Here is an 18,154-nt window from a genome sequence, read left to right as displayed (position 1 = left end):
GACTGATCCACATGCCTTTCAGCATAGATTCGGTTTTTCATATGTTACGCTACAGAAGGGCCATTGTTTGTTGAGTTTCCAACAAATAGTGCCAAAATCGTCATCACTGATGCATACGGCACGTCGCTCGGAAGAAAGTTTTATCGTTAATCGTGGTTTTGAGCAGTGTGCTGGCGGAATATAATTTGGCTCTGAAAATAGATGTGTTGGAAAATAGATTTATCAATAAAACCAAAGTTTCTACAGTGGTGACGCAAAACAACCAGAAGAAAGAGCAGAAGCACTTGGTAAGTGCGGCATAAACAGTGGTGGTGTGTGGAACAACTAGTATAGTTAGTGTCTTGCAAGGGTGCAGGGGGAAGAAATATGTCGGACGATTCGTCCTCGTCGTGTCAGCAACAACAGCAGCAAACCCAAGCGAAAAAGGATGAAAATGAATCGAAAGATGATCCGCAACAAACTGCCGTCCCACAGACCCAGAACCAACCTCAGCAACAGCAGCAGCAGTCATCCAAGTGGGTCTGCGAGTATTGCACCTACGAGAACTTCCCGCTGTCGCTGAAGTGCACCATGTGCAAGGGACAAAAGCCGCTTCTGAATGAGGATATTTTTAGGTGAGTGTATGTTTTGTCCTTTCATAAAAAAATCGTTCCTTTTGAATTGGATAAATGCGATTTTTTTTCTATATTTACACTTAACATTTGTGAAATATCTGTGAATGTTTTAAAACATGTTTTGTATAATAATTGTCTGCAGTTTGCTGTGGCCAGAGTAGGGAGGTAAACATTACCAAAAAAACCCAGATTAATCCACCTAGTGGTGATAGTGCCTTTCTCGTCGAATATGAACTCAAGAGCCATGAGCCGAAGTGTTCCTGAATTCTGAGAATACTCTAGAAGGGAACATATCTCATTTTCTTCTTTTGGCACAGTGACTTATCAATGGGGGAGTAGAGTTGATAAATAATTAATGTATTTGATGAAAACATACAAAAACAATTGAGCAAATCCTTAACTCATCGGATTTGGTAAGAAAATTTCTGGAGGACTCTAATTTCACTTTAAAATTTAAAAAAAATTTGGTTAATGGGGATTAAGGGCATAATGGACACCCCAAGCAAATAAGTACGTTAGACCTGTATAACAGAGAAAAACTTAACATATTATCAGTTGGCTTACAACTTGAGTTTGTTTCCTACGTATTTCAATCACTTACTTCAAGTAGAATGTCGTTATTGTGAAGAAATAATGAATTGTAAATCGTGTATTTTTTTAAGGCAGAGAAGGTACGGGGCGAAATGGACATCCATCGGGGCATAATGAACACCCCTGCATATCTCATGCTAACTCTTTGATTACATCGATCAGTTAAGTAATTGGCTTCTTTAGCGATGTTGAGATAATTTCATATTCTGAATCTGCATGCAAAACTGAACCGAAATCCAAATTTTCATGAAGTTTAGTGCTCGGGAACCTATTTAAAAATCAATTTGAAGTTTGTATGGGAGCGATTTGTCGAATCACCCCTCGTCGCGTTTTGTACTGGGTGGAGCTGTCAAACAGTTACCCAGCTGTCAAAAGGTGATTTAAAAAAATCTCTTTGAAATTGATTTTGGGTACCAAAACAAAGTTCTAAAAATCTGAAAAAAATCATAGTGGCTCAGAAAAAGGTGCTCTTTTATATAAAACCAAAAAAAATGATACATTTTTCTTAATTTAAAAACCCAATTTGCCCACGGAGATCGATACCACAGATAAAATACGCCATCTTAGACGAGTTTACATAACATCAAAGTTAATTAACCCTTCAGCGCGCGCGCCGTTGTAAAAAGTATAACACTACCAAAAAACCTCGCTCGTCGTAAACAGCGCGAGCGCGGTGCAGTTTAAGCTGCTTGATGGTGCGCGTCCTGAAAGGTTAAATAAACTTTAGGCTAAAATAATCCAATTGTTTTTTTTTCCAAACACTCTTAAACGCCTAAGAGTATGCAATACGCGTTCATCCATTTGTAATTGCCAGAGTTCATTTCGCCCCAAATCGACTACAACATTGAAGTTTCTCTTTTGAGTAAATTCTAATCACAAATAAAATACTTTATCCATTGCTAAATCTACGTATACATGCAGAAAAGGTAGCAATAAATTCACTTGTTTTTATGGTGGACACACTCAGCCACTCGTAATACCTCATTCGCTGCTGCGTTGAAATTAGCAGAATTTCACCATATGAAAAACATATTTCAATTTCAATGATATTTAGGTTATTTTGAAGCATATGAATGGTACTTTTGAACAATAGAACGATGACTTGTTCCTTCACATTTAGTTCCTCAGTTTAGCATAAAAGTCAACGGTTTCGGCAAAAATAGGGGTGTCCATTATGCCCCGATCTCCCCTATTTATTTTTTCCCTTCCTCTAAATGATGAATTCCGAATAAAATTTCCAAGGGGACCCCTCTTGACCTAAGAGAAAATCGAAATTTGTGCCAGCCTTATTCAGAAAAGCAACAATTATATCAAAGCCATAATCGAATTTGAAAACTTATTGATGGCTCATATTCCGAAGTTACTTATGTATTATGTTAAACATATAAGCAGAGCTGAAAAATATCAAACCTCTCAGTTGACTGCTTGACCACCTTCACTAGCACTGGATGCTGATCATTAGCAAGATATTTCGACATTTTTTTTTTTGCACACTTTAGCCTTTATTTTATGATCATTGGTTATAAGATTTAGGTAAAATTTGACAAAAAAAAATGCAAGCTAGTAAAATTTCTCATTAAAAAAAAACATTCAAATTCCAACCGTGTTACAGAGCGCGAGGGCTCAACCAGTTGCATCAAAATTGTGTAGTAATTTCAACCGCAAAAGGGGATTGATGCTATGAAATTAAAATTTCCCCATACAACGTTGATTCATCTTTCTGTATAATTACGTCTCAGGAATCTAAGATGGTGTGATTTGATAAGATCGCTTTAATTTTTATTAAGATTTTGTTCTTTTACGTATATTTATCGCTTGCATTGATTTTGTTCACCAATTCTGTTGCAGAATCATGCTGATAATCTTAGGTGTGGTCAGAGACTATTTTCTTGCTGCCCGTTTATCTGGTTATCCAACATTTTTGATGATTTGATGTATCATATGCATGGGTTTGGTTCACTTTTTTAACTGGCCACTTCTGGCGGGACACCTGGAACCGGTTCCGGAACACAACCGGTTCAGGTATGTTATTTGTTAATTGTTTAGTAATTATCGGTGATAAATAACGGAATCAGCTTGTTAAGCGTTACGCGTTTCGACTTACTATTCTTGGGTCATCGTCAGGACCACGCGTCAGACGCAATCAGTTGGATTCACCCCTCCAACTTCGTCAGTTTAATATATAAGCGGTTCAGATATGGTCTGAAACAAGGTTGTTAACCGATAAATTATCGACAGTTAACTCAACGCAAACTCGATAACGATAAAGGTTGCTCGATAAACTCTCGATAACGATAATCAAACGATAAATCAACGCGAAGATCAACGTACCTTCGATAATTTTGCGATAAATCTAGTTACCGTAGTGACGGCATCAACAACGGGTCAGATCGGGAAGAAAATTTTCCGGAGACGTTATCGAGTCGATAATTTCCACAGTTAACTGTATCGCCGATGACGTTTTCGCCTGAAGACGTTATCGTTATCGACGATAAACGATAACAGACGTTAACTTTATCGTCGATAACGATAATTTATCGATTAACAACCTTGGTCTGAAACTATTTTCTTGCTTACCGTTCATCTGGTTATCGATAAAGTCGCTATGTGGTGTGTCACATGCATGGGTTTGGTTCAGTTTTTTAATTGGTTACTTCCGACGGGATACCTGGAACCGGTTCCGGAACACAACCGGTTCAGATAAGGTATTTTCCTGCTTACCGTTCATCTGGTTATCGAAAAAGCCGCTCTTGGATGCGTCGCATGCATGGGTTTGGTTCACTTTTTTAATTGGCCACTTCCGGCGGGACACCTGGAACCGGTTTCGGAACACAACTGGTTCAGATACGGTATGAAACTGCTTACCGCTCATCTGGTTATCGATAAAGTCGCTATGTGGTTTGTCACATGCATAGGTTTGGTTCAGTTTTTTAATTGGTCACTTCCGACGGGATACCTGGAACCGGTTCCGGAACACAACCGGTTCAAATACGGTATGAAACTAGTTTCCTGCAAACCATTCATCTGGTTATCGAAAAGCCGCTCTTTCATGTATCGCATGCATGGGTTTGGTTCACTTTTTTAATTGGCCACATCCGGCGGGACACCTGGAACCGATTTCGGAGCACAACCGGTTCAGATAAGGTATTTTCCTGCTTACCGTTCATCTGGTTATCGAAAAAGCCGCTCTTTGATGCGTCGCATGCATGGGTTTGGTTCACTTTTTTAATTGGCCACTTCCGGCGGGACACCTGGAACCGGTTTCGGAACACAACTGGTTCAGATACGGTATGAAACTGCTTACCGCTCATCTGGTTATCGATAAAGTCGCTATGTGGTTTGTCACATGCATAGGTTTGGCTCAGTTTTATAATTGGTCACTTCTGACGGGATACCTGGAACCGGTCCCGGAACACAACCGGTTCAAATACGGTATGAAACTATTTTCCTGCTAACCATTCATCTGGTTATCGAAAAACCCGCTCTTTGATGTATCGCATGCATGGGTTCGGTTCACTTTTTTAATTGGCCACTTCCAGCGGGACACCTGGAACCGGTTTTGGAACACAACCGGTTCAGATACGTTATGAAATTATTTTCCTGCTTACCGTTCATCTGGTTATCGAAAAAGCCGCTCTTTGATGGGTCGCATGCATGGGTTTGGTTTACTTTTTTAATTGGCCACTTCCGGCGGGACACCTGGAACCGGTTTTGGAACACAACCGATTCAGGTACGATAGGAAACTACTTTCCTGCTTACCGTTCAGCTGGTTATCGAAAAAGCCGCTCTTTGATGCGTCGCATGCATGGGTTTGGTTCAATTTTTTAATTGGCCACTTCCGGCACGACACCCGGAACCGGTTCCGGAACACTACCGGTTCAAACAGGGTCTGAAACTACTTTCCTGCTTACCATTCAACTGGTTATCGAAAAAGCCGCTCTTTGATGTGTCACATGCATGGGTTATGTTCACTTTTATATTTGGCCACTTCCGGCAGGACACCCGGAACCGGTTCCGGAGCACTACCGGTTCAGATATAGTCTGAGACTATTTTCCCACTTCCCGTTCATCAGATAATCGAAAATGCCGTGGTTTGATGGGTCGCATGCATGGGTTTGTTGCATTTTCATATCTGGCCCCTTCCTGGGGTACCGATCCGGAACACCTAAATTACCATAACTCCGGAACGGCTGGACCGATCTGAACCATTTTCAATAGGAAACAATGGGACCAGATTCCGCGTCGAATGAACCGTCGGTCGTTAAAATCGGTTGATGTTTACTATCTAAAAGTTAGGTGACCTTTTTTGTACACACACACACACATACGCACACACATACATACACACACACACACATACACACACAGACATCATCTCAACTCGTCGAGCTGAGTCGATTGGTATATAACACTTGACCCCTCCGGCGGCTCTATCAAATTTTCGTTTTTGGAGTGAACATATAGCCTTTCGGTACACCTTGGTGTACGAGAAAGGTAAAAAAAAGAATCTGTGAGTTATCTTCACCAGATACTTCAAACTATCCGAAAACAGCTCTTCTAAAATTGTGGCTAGCTCATCCAAATTCTTCTAAAATGTCTATCAAGAAATCCTTAAATTGTGAGTTTATACATCCATAATAGGAGGCAATCAGTGAAGTACTAGATTGAAAGTAGTGAGCAGGATTTTTGTATGGTGAGATGATCGATTCTCCATTTCTGCAATGAAATGGTGCAAACAGCGTGGGTTATATGATTTCTTGGCTAATTTGATGCTATTTGAGCAAAAGTTTGGATAACTTTGTTGTTGTATTATTTATTTCATGCAACTTCAACAACACAGTTACCCAAACTTTTGCTCAAACAGCATCAAATTAGTCAAGAAATCATATAACCCACGCTGTTTGCACCATTTCATTGCAGAAATGGAGAATTGAACATCTCACCATACAAAAATCCAGCTCACTACTTTCAATCTAGTACTTCACTGATTGCCTCCTATTGTCCTTCTCGGCCTGATCACGGGGACACTAAAATTAGTACGCCTCTAACGATCCAGCATGGATTAGCTGGTGTATCAAATATACAGTATGAACATGAGGTACCACCAGGGCTTAGTAGATTTTAGCTTTTTGCTCTCCTTCCCATGTTGATTGGTTGATTTTTTAAACAATCTTAGCTGTTGATATTTATTTACTTACCTTACCGATCAGGCTAAGGCCGGGGTGGCCTCTGTTGTACATAGTAGCCGTCTCCATTCCACTCGGTACATGGCTGTTTGTCTCCAGTTCCGCACTCTGCGTAGGGTCCGCAGATCGTCCTCCACTTGGTCGACCCACCTAGCTCGCTGCGCTCCACGTCTTCTTGTACCGGTCGGATGACTCTCGAGAACCATTTTAGTCGGGTTGCTATCCGACATCCTGATGACGTGACCCGCCCACTGTAGCCTCCCGATTTTCGCGGTATGGACGATGGTTGATTCTCTCAGCAGCTGATGTAGCTCGTGGTTCATTCGCCTTCTCCAAGTCCCGTCTTCCATCTGCACTCCGCCGTAGATGGTACGCAACACCTTCCGTTCGAAAACTCCAAGGGCGCGTTGATCCTCTGCACGTAGGGTCCATGTTTCGTGCCGATGGAGGACGGCCGGTCTAATCAGCGTTTTGTAGATAGTTAACTTCGTACTACAGCGCTATGCTTTTATTTCTCAGTGGGTGGTGAACTGGGTGGTAAGTGAGTGGCCGAAAGCACGAGGGAAAGCAATCTGTCAACTGTACCGTAGCAATCGGTTGCCTAGGTGTCGCTAGTGAATATTTATGGTCCACTGCACGAATTTATTCTGGCCTGCTTACTCTCACACGAAATTTGACGTTTGAGAGGTGCCGACACCGCTCAAACGTCAAATTTCGTGTGAGAGTAAGCAGGCCAGAATAAATTCGTGCAGTGGACCATACAGAAAATTTGAAAAAAATTGTTCTAGCTCGAACGTCTGTCTGCGATTAGAATATTGTAGTGTTGTTTGGCCTCCTTACGGCTTCGTAACCTACGGCGGTGGCAGTGGATGCGTTCCAGTGACCCGTTGCTGAAGGAAATAGTCCTGTCACTGAACAACCGCATTCGTGACAATTGATTGATGCACCAAGCGGTAAGAAGAAGAATTTTGACATCCAAGCGGTGTGCCGTTTACATCCATCGACCAATCAGCGACGAGGATCTAATCGATGGCACACCGCTTGGATGTCAAAACTTCTTCTTCTTTTCGCTTGGTGCATCAATCAATTGTACCAACGCTCGGTACAGTAAGTTCGCGGAGACTTTGGTGTCAATGGAACGCGGAGACAACAAAATTTGGCGTCTCACTAAAGCTTTGAAGAAGACGGTCAAATACAGTCCCCCTCTACGAAGCGGTGGCACGTTGTACGCCTGTCCGCAGGAAAAAGCCAAATTATTGGCTGAAAGTTTCGCCCAAGCTGTCAAGAGATCCATTGATCACATCGAGCAATCACTGCCAGCTCCCGACAACTCCTGGCTTGTACGACCCAAGGAAATAAGCAGCATAACCCGAAGCTTGAAGGTTAAGAAGGCGCTCGGCCATGATGGGATCAGCAATGGGCTGTTAAAGCACCTTCCTCGGAAAGCCTTAGTGGTTCTCGCCAAAATTTTCTCAGATTGTCTAAAACTATGCTACTTTCCCGCTGAATGAAAACACGCAATAGTTGTCGCGATCCCAAAAGCCAAAAAGAAAAAGGATGCTTCTGTTCCATCAAACTACAGGCCCATCAGTCTACTTCCTACTCTAAGCAAACTTTTCGAGCGCATCATATTGATACGTATCGAAAAACATTTAGAAACAACCCGTATCATTCCTCATGAACAGTTCGGCTTCCAGAAGGGTCACTCTACCAGTCACCAGATCGTCCGTTTGGTGAAACAGGTTAGGCGTAACTTTCGAAAAGGTAACTCTTCGGGTCTAATCCTCCTAGACGTAGAGAAGACTTACGACTCGGTATGGATTGAGCTATTTTGCACAAAATGCACCTCGGGAACTTCCCTATGCTCGTTTTGAAAATTATTCAGAGCTTTCTGAAGGATAGGTCTTTTGAAGTTTCGGTGAATGGCTGTACTTCAGAGCGGATAGCCGTGCCTTTTGGTGCACCGCAAGGCTCTGTATTGAGTCCTACCCTATACAACATTTTCTCTGCCGACATTATTCAAGTAGATGGAGTACAATATTACTTTTTTGCTGACGACACCGGGTTTCTAGTGTCACATAAGAATGCCAATGTTGTGGTAGAGAAACTGCCCAAAATTCTATCGAAGCGTATCATAAGAAATGGAAGGTAAAAGTCAACCAAACCAAGTCACAGGCCATTTTCTTCACGCGCCGACGAAGCCCAAGATACCTACCTCAGGCTCAAGTCTCTTGCGGTGGTGTTGATATACCATGGACCCCAACCGTTGGTTACCTTGGTATGGCCCTGGATCAGAAGCTGAACTTCGGTTGCCATGTGACTAACAGCATTCGGAAATGTGACATGCTAACAAAATCACTCTACCCGCTTGTGAAGAGGCGCTCTCGGCTTCACCCCACTTATCAAGGTGCTCCTATACAAAACCGTATTTAGGCCTACGGTGGCATATGGGTTCCCCGCATGGTTTGACTGCGCGCAAAGTCATCGAAACAAAGTCCAAATCAAGCAAAACCGTATACTAAAGATGATGCTGGACTTGAGCCCGTTCCACCCGACTGACGAGGTTCACAGGCTTGCTGTTGAACGGATTGACGACTGGCTCCAGAGGCTTGTTCCTAAATTTCTGCAAAGCTGCTCTACCTCCACAAACCCTCTTTTACAAGAGTTGGCCGTATAGTTTTGTTGTACTGTGATATTAGTTTTTAAGCTTTCCTTTTCTACCCTTTTTTTCCAATAGCTATTTCGAAGCTTTTTTTCTGTATTTTCCTTCAATGTTGATTTGTAGTCGGTGTGTTATAATTACTAAATGTACTCTTGTCTAAAGTTATCAATATAAGGAATGCCATATCACGATGAAGAAATTTATGTATAAAAATGTGTTTCAGAGCGTTAATGATTAATCATAAATTTAATCATGATTAATGATTAATGATTAAGATTAATCAAAATCATTAATCATGATCACAAAAAAATATCATTTAATCATTAGACATTAATCTTAATCACACTGTTTTTGAAATCTAATCATTAATCAGTAATCATAATCATAAGAAAAAATATTAATCAATCATTAATCATTCATCACATAAAATATTTGATATAAAATATTTGATCCAATTTAAATTGGTTCAAATGCTGTTCTAAACAATACAATTTATGATTCTTTTTTAAAAATCTTCCGGACAGACTTACCTTTTACTTTTGAAACTTCAAAAACATGTTAAACAATAAATATATTTTAATCATTTCCAGTTTTTTGTGATTGAATAATCATGATTTTTAATCAATGAGCCATTTTTAATCATTAATCATAATCAATAATCACACATAAAACCAATTTTATTCAATAATCATAATCTTTAATCATCCTAAAAATCAAATTAATCATTAATCATAATCAATAATCACCAAAATTGGAATTTTAATAATCAGTGATTAATCATGATTAAAATTTTTATTAATCATGAACGCTCTGAGATAAGTCTACGGAATAAATAATAAATAATAATAAATAAATTACATGAAAAAATATCAAGAACGTATAGAGTCGGTACAGAAGCTATTTCTTTTACATGCGCTGCGTAAGTTAGGATAGACAGTTTTTCCTCTTCCTTCATACGAAGCTCGTTGTATATTGACCAACATTCAGACGTTGAAAGAACGACGAGACTATGCTATGGTTTTATTTGTTATGGATATTGTTTCACAGAGAACTGATTCACCTGAATTATTATCCAAATTGAATTTTTATGCTCCCAGCCGGCATTTGCGAGATAGGAACTTGTTCTCAGTGGAACGTCATCATGCAGATTATGCTGAATATAGACCGCTAAATCAAGTGATGTCCACTTATAATCGACATTGTGAAACAATTGACGTGAACATGTCTCGAATGCAGTTAAAGAAATATTTCCATAACATTCGAAATGGTAGAAGTTAAGTAATTAAGGGCAATTTTTCTATATGTTAATGTTACCATTATTTGTGAAATGATTATAAAAAAACCCAAATTAATCCACCTAGTGGTGATAGTGCCTTTCTCGTCGAATATGTTCTCACGATCTTTCCGTCGACGTAAGTCAAAGTGTCCCTGAATCCTGAATTTTTTCAAGAAAAGCAAGCATTTTATCAAAACCATCATTGCATTGAAAACTTATTATGGCACAGAGTCCGACGTTATGTTCAACTTATAAGCGGAAATGAATAATATCAGACTTCTCAGTTGACTGCCTGAGCACTTTCACTAACACTGGAGACTGATCAATATGTAGACGATACTAACAAGCTAAGATATAACTTTTTACACAATCACAGATCACTTTGCGGTCTTCGACAAAACATTTTCTGCACATTTTAGGCTATATTTTAATGACAGTTGTAAACAAGAACGACAAGTAGTGAGTATAGTGAGATGTCTGTTTGTATGTGTATTTAATTTGTCAAAATTGTTCTCTTACACATTTTTATCACATGCTTGCATCGTAGTTCTGGCGAAACACCAAACCACAGACAAACAGACGTAACACTTGCGAAATTTCCATCGACCACGCTTTTAACGATCATTTTAAATTTTCATAGTTGTGGCTTTCACAACCAGAGGCGCGCGCATCGTTTTTTCTATGCGTTTGACGTTTCACACTAGCGACTTCTGTCGACGATGTTGCACAACACAGTGATTCGTGCAACTTTTCCATCAGGTGATGGTAGTGTAGACTAAGCGATGGATTTCCATGAAAATCGTTCAAGCTGTTACGTCTGTTTGTCTGTGACCAAACGCTGGTTGTGCAACCCTACTGGCAGTTTTAAATGTGGCCTGAGATTATTTTCTTGCTGACCGTACTTCGCGTTATCGAAAAAAGCCGTCATTTAATGTACTGCGTGCATGCGTTTCGTTCGTTCTACATTTGACTACTTTCGGCAGGGCACCTGGCACTTTCCTGCTTACTGTTCATCAGGATATAAAAAAGCCACAAACTTAATTTTGGTTAACGAGTTCGGTAATTTTTTGACGAGATTAAAACTGCTGAGCTCCGAACTCGTTCAGCAAAAATGCATTGTTTACCTTTTCCATACGATTTTCACATGTGTTTTACTGAATCTTAGTAAAATCGATTACCGAAACTACCGAGGTCCTACTGCTGTTCTAATCTCGTCAAAAAAGTACAGAAATAAGTGTGCACTATTTGATAGTTCGCATGCATAGGTTTTGGTAACTTTTATACTTGGCCACCTCCAGCGGGACGTCTACCGGTTCCGATATGTTTCCGGAACACTACCGGTTCCGATATGGTCAGATAATGTTTTCCTGCTTACTGTTCATCAAGTTATCGAAAAAGACGCGGTTTGATATGTCGCATGCATAGTTTTAGTTCACTTTTATATTTGGCCAGCAGCGTCTCGTAATCTCATTTTTTACCTGTTCAACGACCCTAAAACTTGCAGAGAGTTCAGGTTCTGAATTAAATTGAAAATGGATGGAAACGGCTATTCTCGTCATTCTCTACAAGTTACATGATAATTTGTTGAGAATATACAAGAATTTACATTTGTTGAACAGGTAGAACAGGTTTGGCTAACTTTTATACTTGGCCACCTCCGGGACATCTGATCTGGAACCGGTTCCGGAACACTATCGATTCCGATATGGTCTGAGAATGTTTTCCTGCTTACTGTTCATCAAGTTATCGAAAAGGCCGCGGTTGGATATGTGGCATGCATGGGTTTGGTTCACTTTTATGTTTGGCCACCTCCTGAGGGACACCTGGGTTCGGTTCCAGGGCACTACCGGTTCAGTTATAGTCTGAGACCGGTTTTCTGCTTACCGTTCATCAAGTTAACGAAAATTCCGTAGTTTCATGTGTCGCATGGATGGGTTTATAGCGTTTTCATATCTGGCTCCATACTGGGCTACCGGTCCGGAACACCTAAATGGCCATTACTCCGGAACCGCTGGACCGATCCGAACCATTTTCAATAGGCAACAATGGGACCAGATTCCGCGTCGAATGAACCATTGGTCATTAAAATCGGTTGAGGTTTACTGCTGAAAAGTGATGTGAGTTTATTTTGTACACACACATACACACATACGCACACACACACATACACACACACACAGACATCACATCAACTCGGATTAGTATATGTGACTCGACCCTCCGGGTCTCCTGTCAAAAAGTCATTTTCGGAGTAAACATATAGCCTTTCCAATACACTTAGTATTATCAGCATCATTGTTGAGATTCTTTGTTAATTCGACTTTTCTTTGGTACGGACAAACTATCCCATTTCACCCAACTTTATCTTCAGTAATCTACAATATTCTATTTCTCTACTTTTCAGATTAAGTCCTACGCAGCAGTTGAGTACAACGAAAAGATCAACCTCAAACCTAGCCAGTGGATCGTCGGTTATATCTCCTACAAGCGATGGCGACAGCGTCCAAAAATGGTTCTGCAGTACTTGTACATACCTTAATCAATCCCATGCTCGACGTTGCCTACAATGCAACAGCAAACGGGAAGATGAAATACTGATCAAACAGTTAAAGCCTTTACCCGAAAAATCCACGCCATCGAAAGTAATTTCCGAATACGATAGCCTCAGTGACCAGTTGAACGCTCTTAACGTTTGTCGAAGTACTGGTGAAGATGATTTGTTGGAATTATTCCATCCCGGCAACGATAAAGCTCGAAAACGGAGAAATAACTCACCTCTCAGTAAAAGTTCCACCGCTGCGGAGCGACCCCTAGATGGCTTGAAAGAAAGTGATTCGAGTAGCGGAGGTGCCAAACATCAGTCACCGACCTCGATTTCCCCAGTGAGCACTTGCCCTCGCTCTTCGAGCACGGTTGGCAAATGGTCCTGCTCTGTTTGTACTTACGAGAATTGGCCAAAAGCCTTGAAGTGCTCAATGTGCTTACACCCGAGGGAAACAAACAGCGGCCGCAACAGCCAAGCCTCCGCCAAGCATTCGCCAGAACACGATGAGAACGTGGCTAGCAACATCGTGGTTAACAACAAGCGAAACCAACAATTGGCTCGTGAACAGGAACCAATGAACAATCTGGACGTATATCAACAGGAACGATATATGCGCCAACTGAGGCGGCAACCAGATTGGCAATGGCTCAACGCTTGCATTGGGATAGCGGAGAACAACGTGGGCGCCGTGGAAAGTTATTTAACTTGCGGAGGAGATGCGGGTAGAGCTCTGACCACGGCAGAAGTTAACCTATTGAATAATAGCAATATTGCTTTCGATGTTGGCCACACCCTAATCCATCTTGCTATTCAATTTCATCGAGATGAAATGTTACCACTGCTTCTAGCTCAAATCTCAGGGTCCGGCCCAGGTATCAAACGGGTACCATCCTACGTGGCTCCGGATTTGGCCAGTGACATCCGTCGTCACTTTGCCCACTCGTTGCGCATCCGGAAGGCGTCCTTCAGCTGCCAGTACGTGACCGAACACGCAACGTTTTCGCTGCCAGCCGACATCGAAGAACTTCCGGTGGCGCTCCAGGAGCAGCTGTACGAGGAGCTGCTCGACCGGGATGCCCAGAAGCAGCTGGAAATGCCACCGCCGGCTCTGAATTGGTCGTTGGAGATCACCGAGCGACTGGGCTCTCGTTTGATGGTGCTATGGAACCGGAGTGCCGGCGATTGCTTGCTCGATTCGGCCATGCAAGCGACGTGGGGCGTATTTGATCGTGATAATACTTTAAGGAGAGCCCTGGCTGATAGTTTACATCAGTGTGGTCATTTGTAAGTATTAGGTTATTATTGGAACTCATGATGTACGAACATGTTATACCATAAAACCAAAACCTACAGATTTTTATGCCGCTCGTAGCATGTGTAATATTCACCCTTTTTTAAAATTGCTCTTATGTTTCCAAAATTTCAATATGCTTTGGTATGCGAATGTGGTTTATAAACCCAGTGAGATTGCCAAATCGAAATTATTACAAAAAATAACTAGCTAAAGTGAGTACACGAGCTGATTTAAAATGTGTGTACACATTCAATGATGGTTCCTCTAAGAATGTTTCTAAAATTTCTCTAAATTACCTCGTATCATTCCGCTTGGTTATCTCTTCGGATTCGGTAAGAAAAAAATATTCAAAAAAAGAGTTCCTAGCACCTGGGATTTCCCCAGAAATTCCTTCCGCAAGGATCGGCTGCTTTAAGACATAGTATTTATAGACAGAAGGTACCGCCAACTTCTTTTGGAATCCTCATAGATCACAGAAACTGAGATTATTCAATAACTTTCGCGATTTAGGATATTGTATTCTTAACGGTTCTTATGAATAACAGAAGTAAAAATATTTCAGACTTTTGACCGGAAATTCCTTAGAAGCAAAATCAGCGCAAAGCTTTCTTCATCTAACATATCGATCAACTTGTTACTGCGTTACGTTGACCACTTCTTCCCTAGCAGTTACCCCGGTCGAATCAGATAATTTTTGGGTATACTGGCTACCACCCGAGATATTTTGGAAACCTGGAGGCACCCGAGAAAGCTGCAATTCTCCAAATAATTCTAAAACCTGACTTGCGACATTCAAACTATGTTGGACGTTGATTTCGCGTTTCTTGAGCATAGTGACCACCACCCAACAAATTCGTACACCTGGTCTTACCGTGTAGGCACAAAACTTTGTGCAATGCCAAACATTGCGCATTTGGTTGATAACCACTCTTTTTAAATTCCATTTTTTTCTACATTCATATTTTTAACACATGCCTACAATGACTAGCTAGTACCTATTCCGTGGAAAAATGTCTCCATTATGTAGGGTGGGGCGGGGCAAGATCGGTCGCGGGGCAAGATGGGTCAGTGCCATTTTCGGGCGCATTACTCATGTTTTGGTTATGTTAATAATTTTGTTAGATGACCTGCTTCAATATTCAATAGTTTGATTGAAAAATTATTCACTCTCATTAGAAATAAAAAATAAAATGGTTTTTAGCCATTTTTCTTATGCGATACATTCCATATACACTAAATTCTGTTTTTACGCGATTTTTTGTTCCGCGTAAAAAAAATCGTGTAAAAAAAGTTTTCAAAACTTTTTTTATCGGATCATCCTAAAATTTTGACAGGGTATCAAGGATGATAAGAGAGATCTCTGGTAGAAATTTGAGCCCCGTCGGAAGTAAATAGCGACCAGGAGAGAAGAATCTTTCCAAAAGCACATCGCGTAATTTCGAGAAAATCGTGTAAAAAAAATCGTGTAAAATAAAACCGCGTAAAAAAAGATCGTGTAAAAAAAGAATTTAGTGTAATCTCCATATAAACGGCCGCGTGGCAAGATGGGTAACCTTCAATTTTGAACGCATTTTTGAAGCATTCAAAAGTTATTTATTTTGTATTACAAGACTATCTCATAAATGACTTCAATCAAGCGGAATGAACGCTCAAAATTATAACATAAAATTATGATAATTTTTATTTTTTGTATTACAAGACTATCTCATAAATGACTTCAATCAAGCGGAATGAACGCTCAAAATTATAACATAAAATTATGATAATTTTTTAGTGAAAACATCGATTTTCAAGTCGCCTCAAACGTCAAAATATAAGATTTGTTCCGCATTCATATATGCTCCATATCCATACTGAGTAAACAAAAGCTACTAGTAAACATTTTATAAATTTATTTGGAATATAGGAATATGAACTTTTTATCGACTTGTAGCATAACTAACTAGTGTATTAAAGAGTAGCGGACGAACACAAACCAATACGATTTGTATTTACAAAGTTATGGTGATCCATCCTTAGGTGACACATCTTGCCCCGCCCCACCCTACCAGCAATATTGTTTAACTTTTTTTTTTAAGGGCGCAATGTTAGGCCTAGGTGCGCAAAGTATGGTGCGTTTACGGTATAATAATCAAATGTATTTGCAGTTTCTATCCACGCTGGAAGGAAAACGAGTTAATCCAAGCTGCGCTACTGCACTACACACTAGCCGATACGCAACTGGAAATCGATTGGAGTTCCCTGCTAACGCTCGCTAGTCAGCCTGGATCTTCGCTCGAGCAGTTGCATATATTCGCGCTTGCACATATTCTGCGCCGGCCTATCATCGTATACGGAGTAAAGTACGTAAAAAGTTTCCGCGGCGAAGACATCGGTTACGCGCGGTTCGAGGGAGTTTATCTACCATTGCTGTGGGAGCAAAGCTTCTGCATAACGTCGCCGATCGCCCTAGGCTACACCAGAGGACATTTCAGTGCCCTTGTTCCAACGGAACCGTACTCGCGGATAGATGCCGCTCGGGACGATAGAGAAGACATCACCTTTTTGCCACTTATGGATTGCGAAATGAAGCTTTTGCCTATCCATTTTCTAAATAACAGCGAGGTAATACATGAATCTCCAGCCAGTTTATTTTGTTTCGGAGACTACCAAACGTAACTTTAAATTGATATACTTCCAGATCGGTCGGGAAGAGGCTATCATGCGCCAATGGCTAGATATCTGCGAAACTGAGGGGCTATTAGTAGCACAGCAGAAATTGCATAAACGTCCACTGTTAGTCGCTCAAATGCTCGAAGAATGGCTTAATCACTACCGGAGAATAGCGTGAGTACTCAGCTTGGAAGCATGTGAGTACGATGCCACTCAAGTACCTAATTTTGCTTTTCAGTATCTCAAGGCTTTTTTAATCGTCGAAACGGCTTGCTGGGAGATTTTAACAAAAGATTCTTAAAAAAAAACGTAGAGCAGAGAAACGACACGACAAATTCCTGTTAAGTAAACCAATTACACAGCTAGCAAAAATCCGAAAATCGGGCTTTGAAATTATCTACGAAAATTAGCACTGTTTCACATTTGCATCGAAAGTCAATTATTGTAATGTTATAGAAAATGCTACAGCAGTAATCAAAAAACCGTATCATAAAACGATTATTCGCATCATTCTGCACAAATGCTGTTATTACCTACTTGTGATGAACCCGCTGTCGGTATCCGCAAACGGTACTGAGACATCCAAAATCTCCCAGACCCATATCGTATAACCCCCCTGAACAACAGTTTTCCCACCAAAATTCCTAGAAAAGGCAGTGTAGCACACGGTAGTTGTTTGCGAGAATTGATAGCTAAGCGATGCACTAAGTACTTTACAATTTGAAAAATTGCTAAATACACCATGCCAACCTAATCAAGATAGATCCAATCTATTGACTCGAACACTACTTACTACAGCTCTGTTATGTTTGTTAAGTTTTATGGAATTTAAAACTATTTTCGGGTTTCTACTTTGGTGTGTACATACCTTCGTTTATTCGAATTTTTAAGTGAGTTATCTATATACATAAATGACGCAAATAAATTATTTTCAGAAGTCAGCGATAAATAGCAAGAATGTGGTCTGATTTAGTGGATATCCGAAAGTTTCCCTTCAAGCTGCTACTATTATGGTGAAAGTGAGCTTATTGATGTTTGCACTTTGCTTCATATTTGCTCAAATAATTTACCATATCGGCGAGTATGCTGGTGCTCCCGATGAAATTGAGAGATCTGCAGTTCAACGTACCGAGCTTTCAATCACAAGTCCTTTTTCGGACCTCACACCAACTCACTAACCCAGGGAGCTGGGATTACCTTCCCAGAAGCTACGGGTTCTGCATTGGCATTTCCTCCAACTACAATGCTAAATAGCTAGGTTCAAACGACAGTCTTCGGCGGGGGTGGTGTTTTTATTGGGCGCCTAAGAGATAATGTTTCAGTAGAGCTTCCA

The 18,154-nt window shown here is 40.7% G+C and overlaps 1 protein-coding gene across 15 annotated transcripts in view; it reads left to right on the top strand.

The window, feature by feature from the left end:
• Positions 1–17,772, top strand: part of LOC109429106 (ubiquitin thioesterase trabid) — an 18,908-nt gene extending 1,136 nt beyond the window's left edge. For 7 of the 15 annotated variants that reach the window (XM_019704951.3, XM_019704950.3, XM_062856997.1 and 4 more), the window contains exons 2-6: positions 167–614; positions 12,735–14,159; positions 16,317–16,773; positions 16,850–16,995; positions 17,060–17,772. In XM_019704951.3, coding sequence (XP_019560496.2) covers positions 367–614; positions 12,735–14,159; positions 16,317–16,773; positions 16,850–16,995; positions 17,060–17,078 — 2,295 coding nt within the window. In that variant the 5' untranslated portion in view covers positions 167–366 and the 3' untranslated portion in view covers positions 17,079–17,772. The remainder of the gene's footprint in view (positions 1–166; positions 615–12,734; positions 14,160–16,316; positions 16,774–16,849; positions 16,996–17,059) is intronic. The other 8 variants (XM_062856998.1, XM_019704956.3, XM_019704954.3 and 5 more) reach the window with 3 other exon arrangements.
• Positions 17,773–18,154: the final 382 nt, after the last annotated feature.

The sequence above is a fragment of the Aedes albopictus genome, chromosome 3 (genome assembly GCF_035046485.1).
Source record: "Aedes albopictus strain Foshan chromosome 3, AalbF5, whole genome shotgun sequence".
Lineage (NCBI taxonomy): Eukaryota > Metazoa > Arthropoda > Insecta > Diptera > Culicidae > Aedes > Aedes albopictus.
Note: the sequence above shows the minus strand (reverse complement) of the source record. Positions and strands in the feature narration are given on the sequence as shown.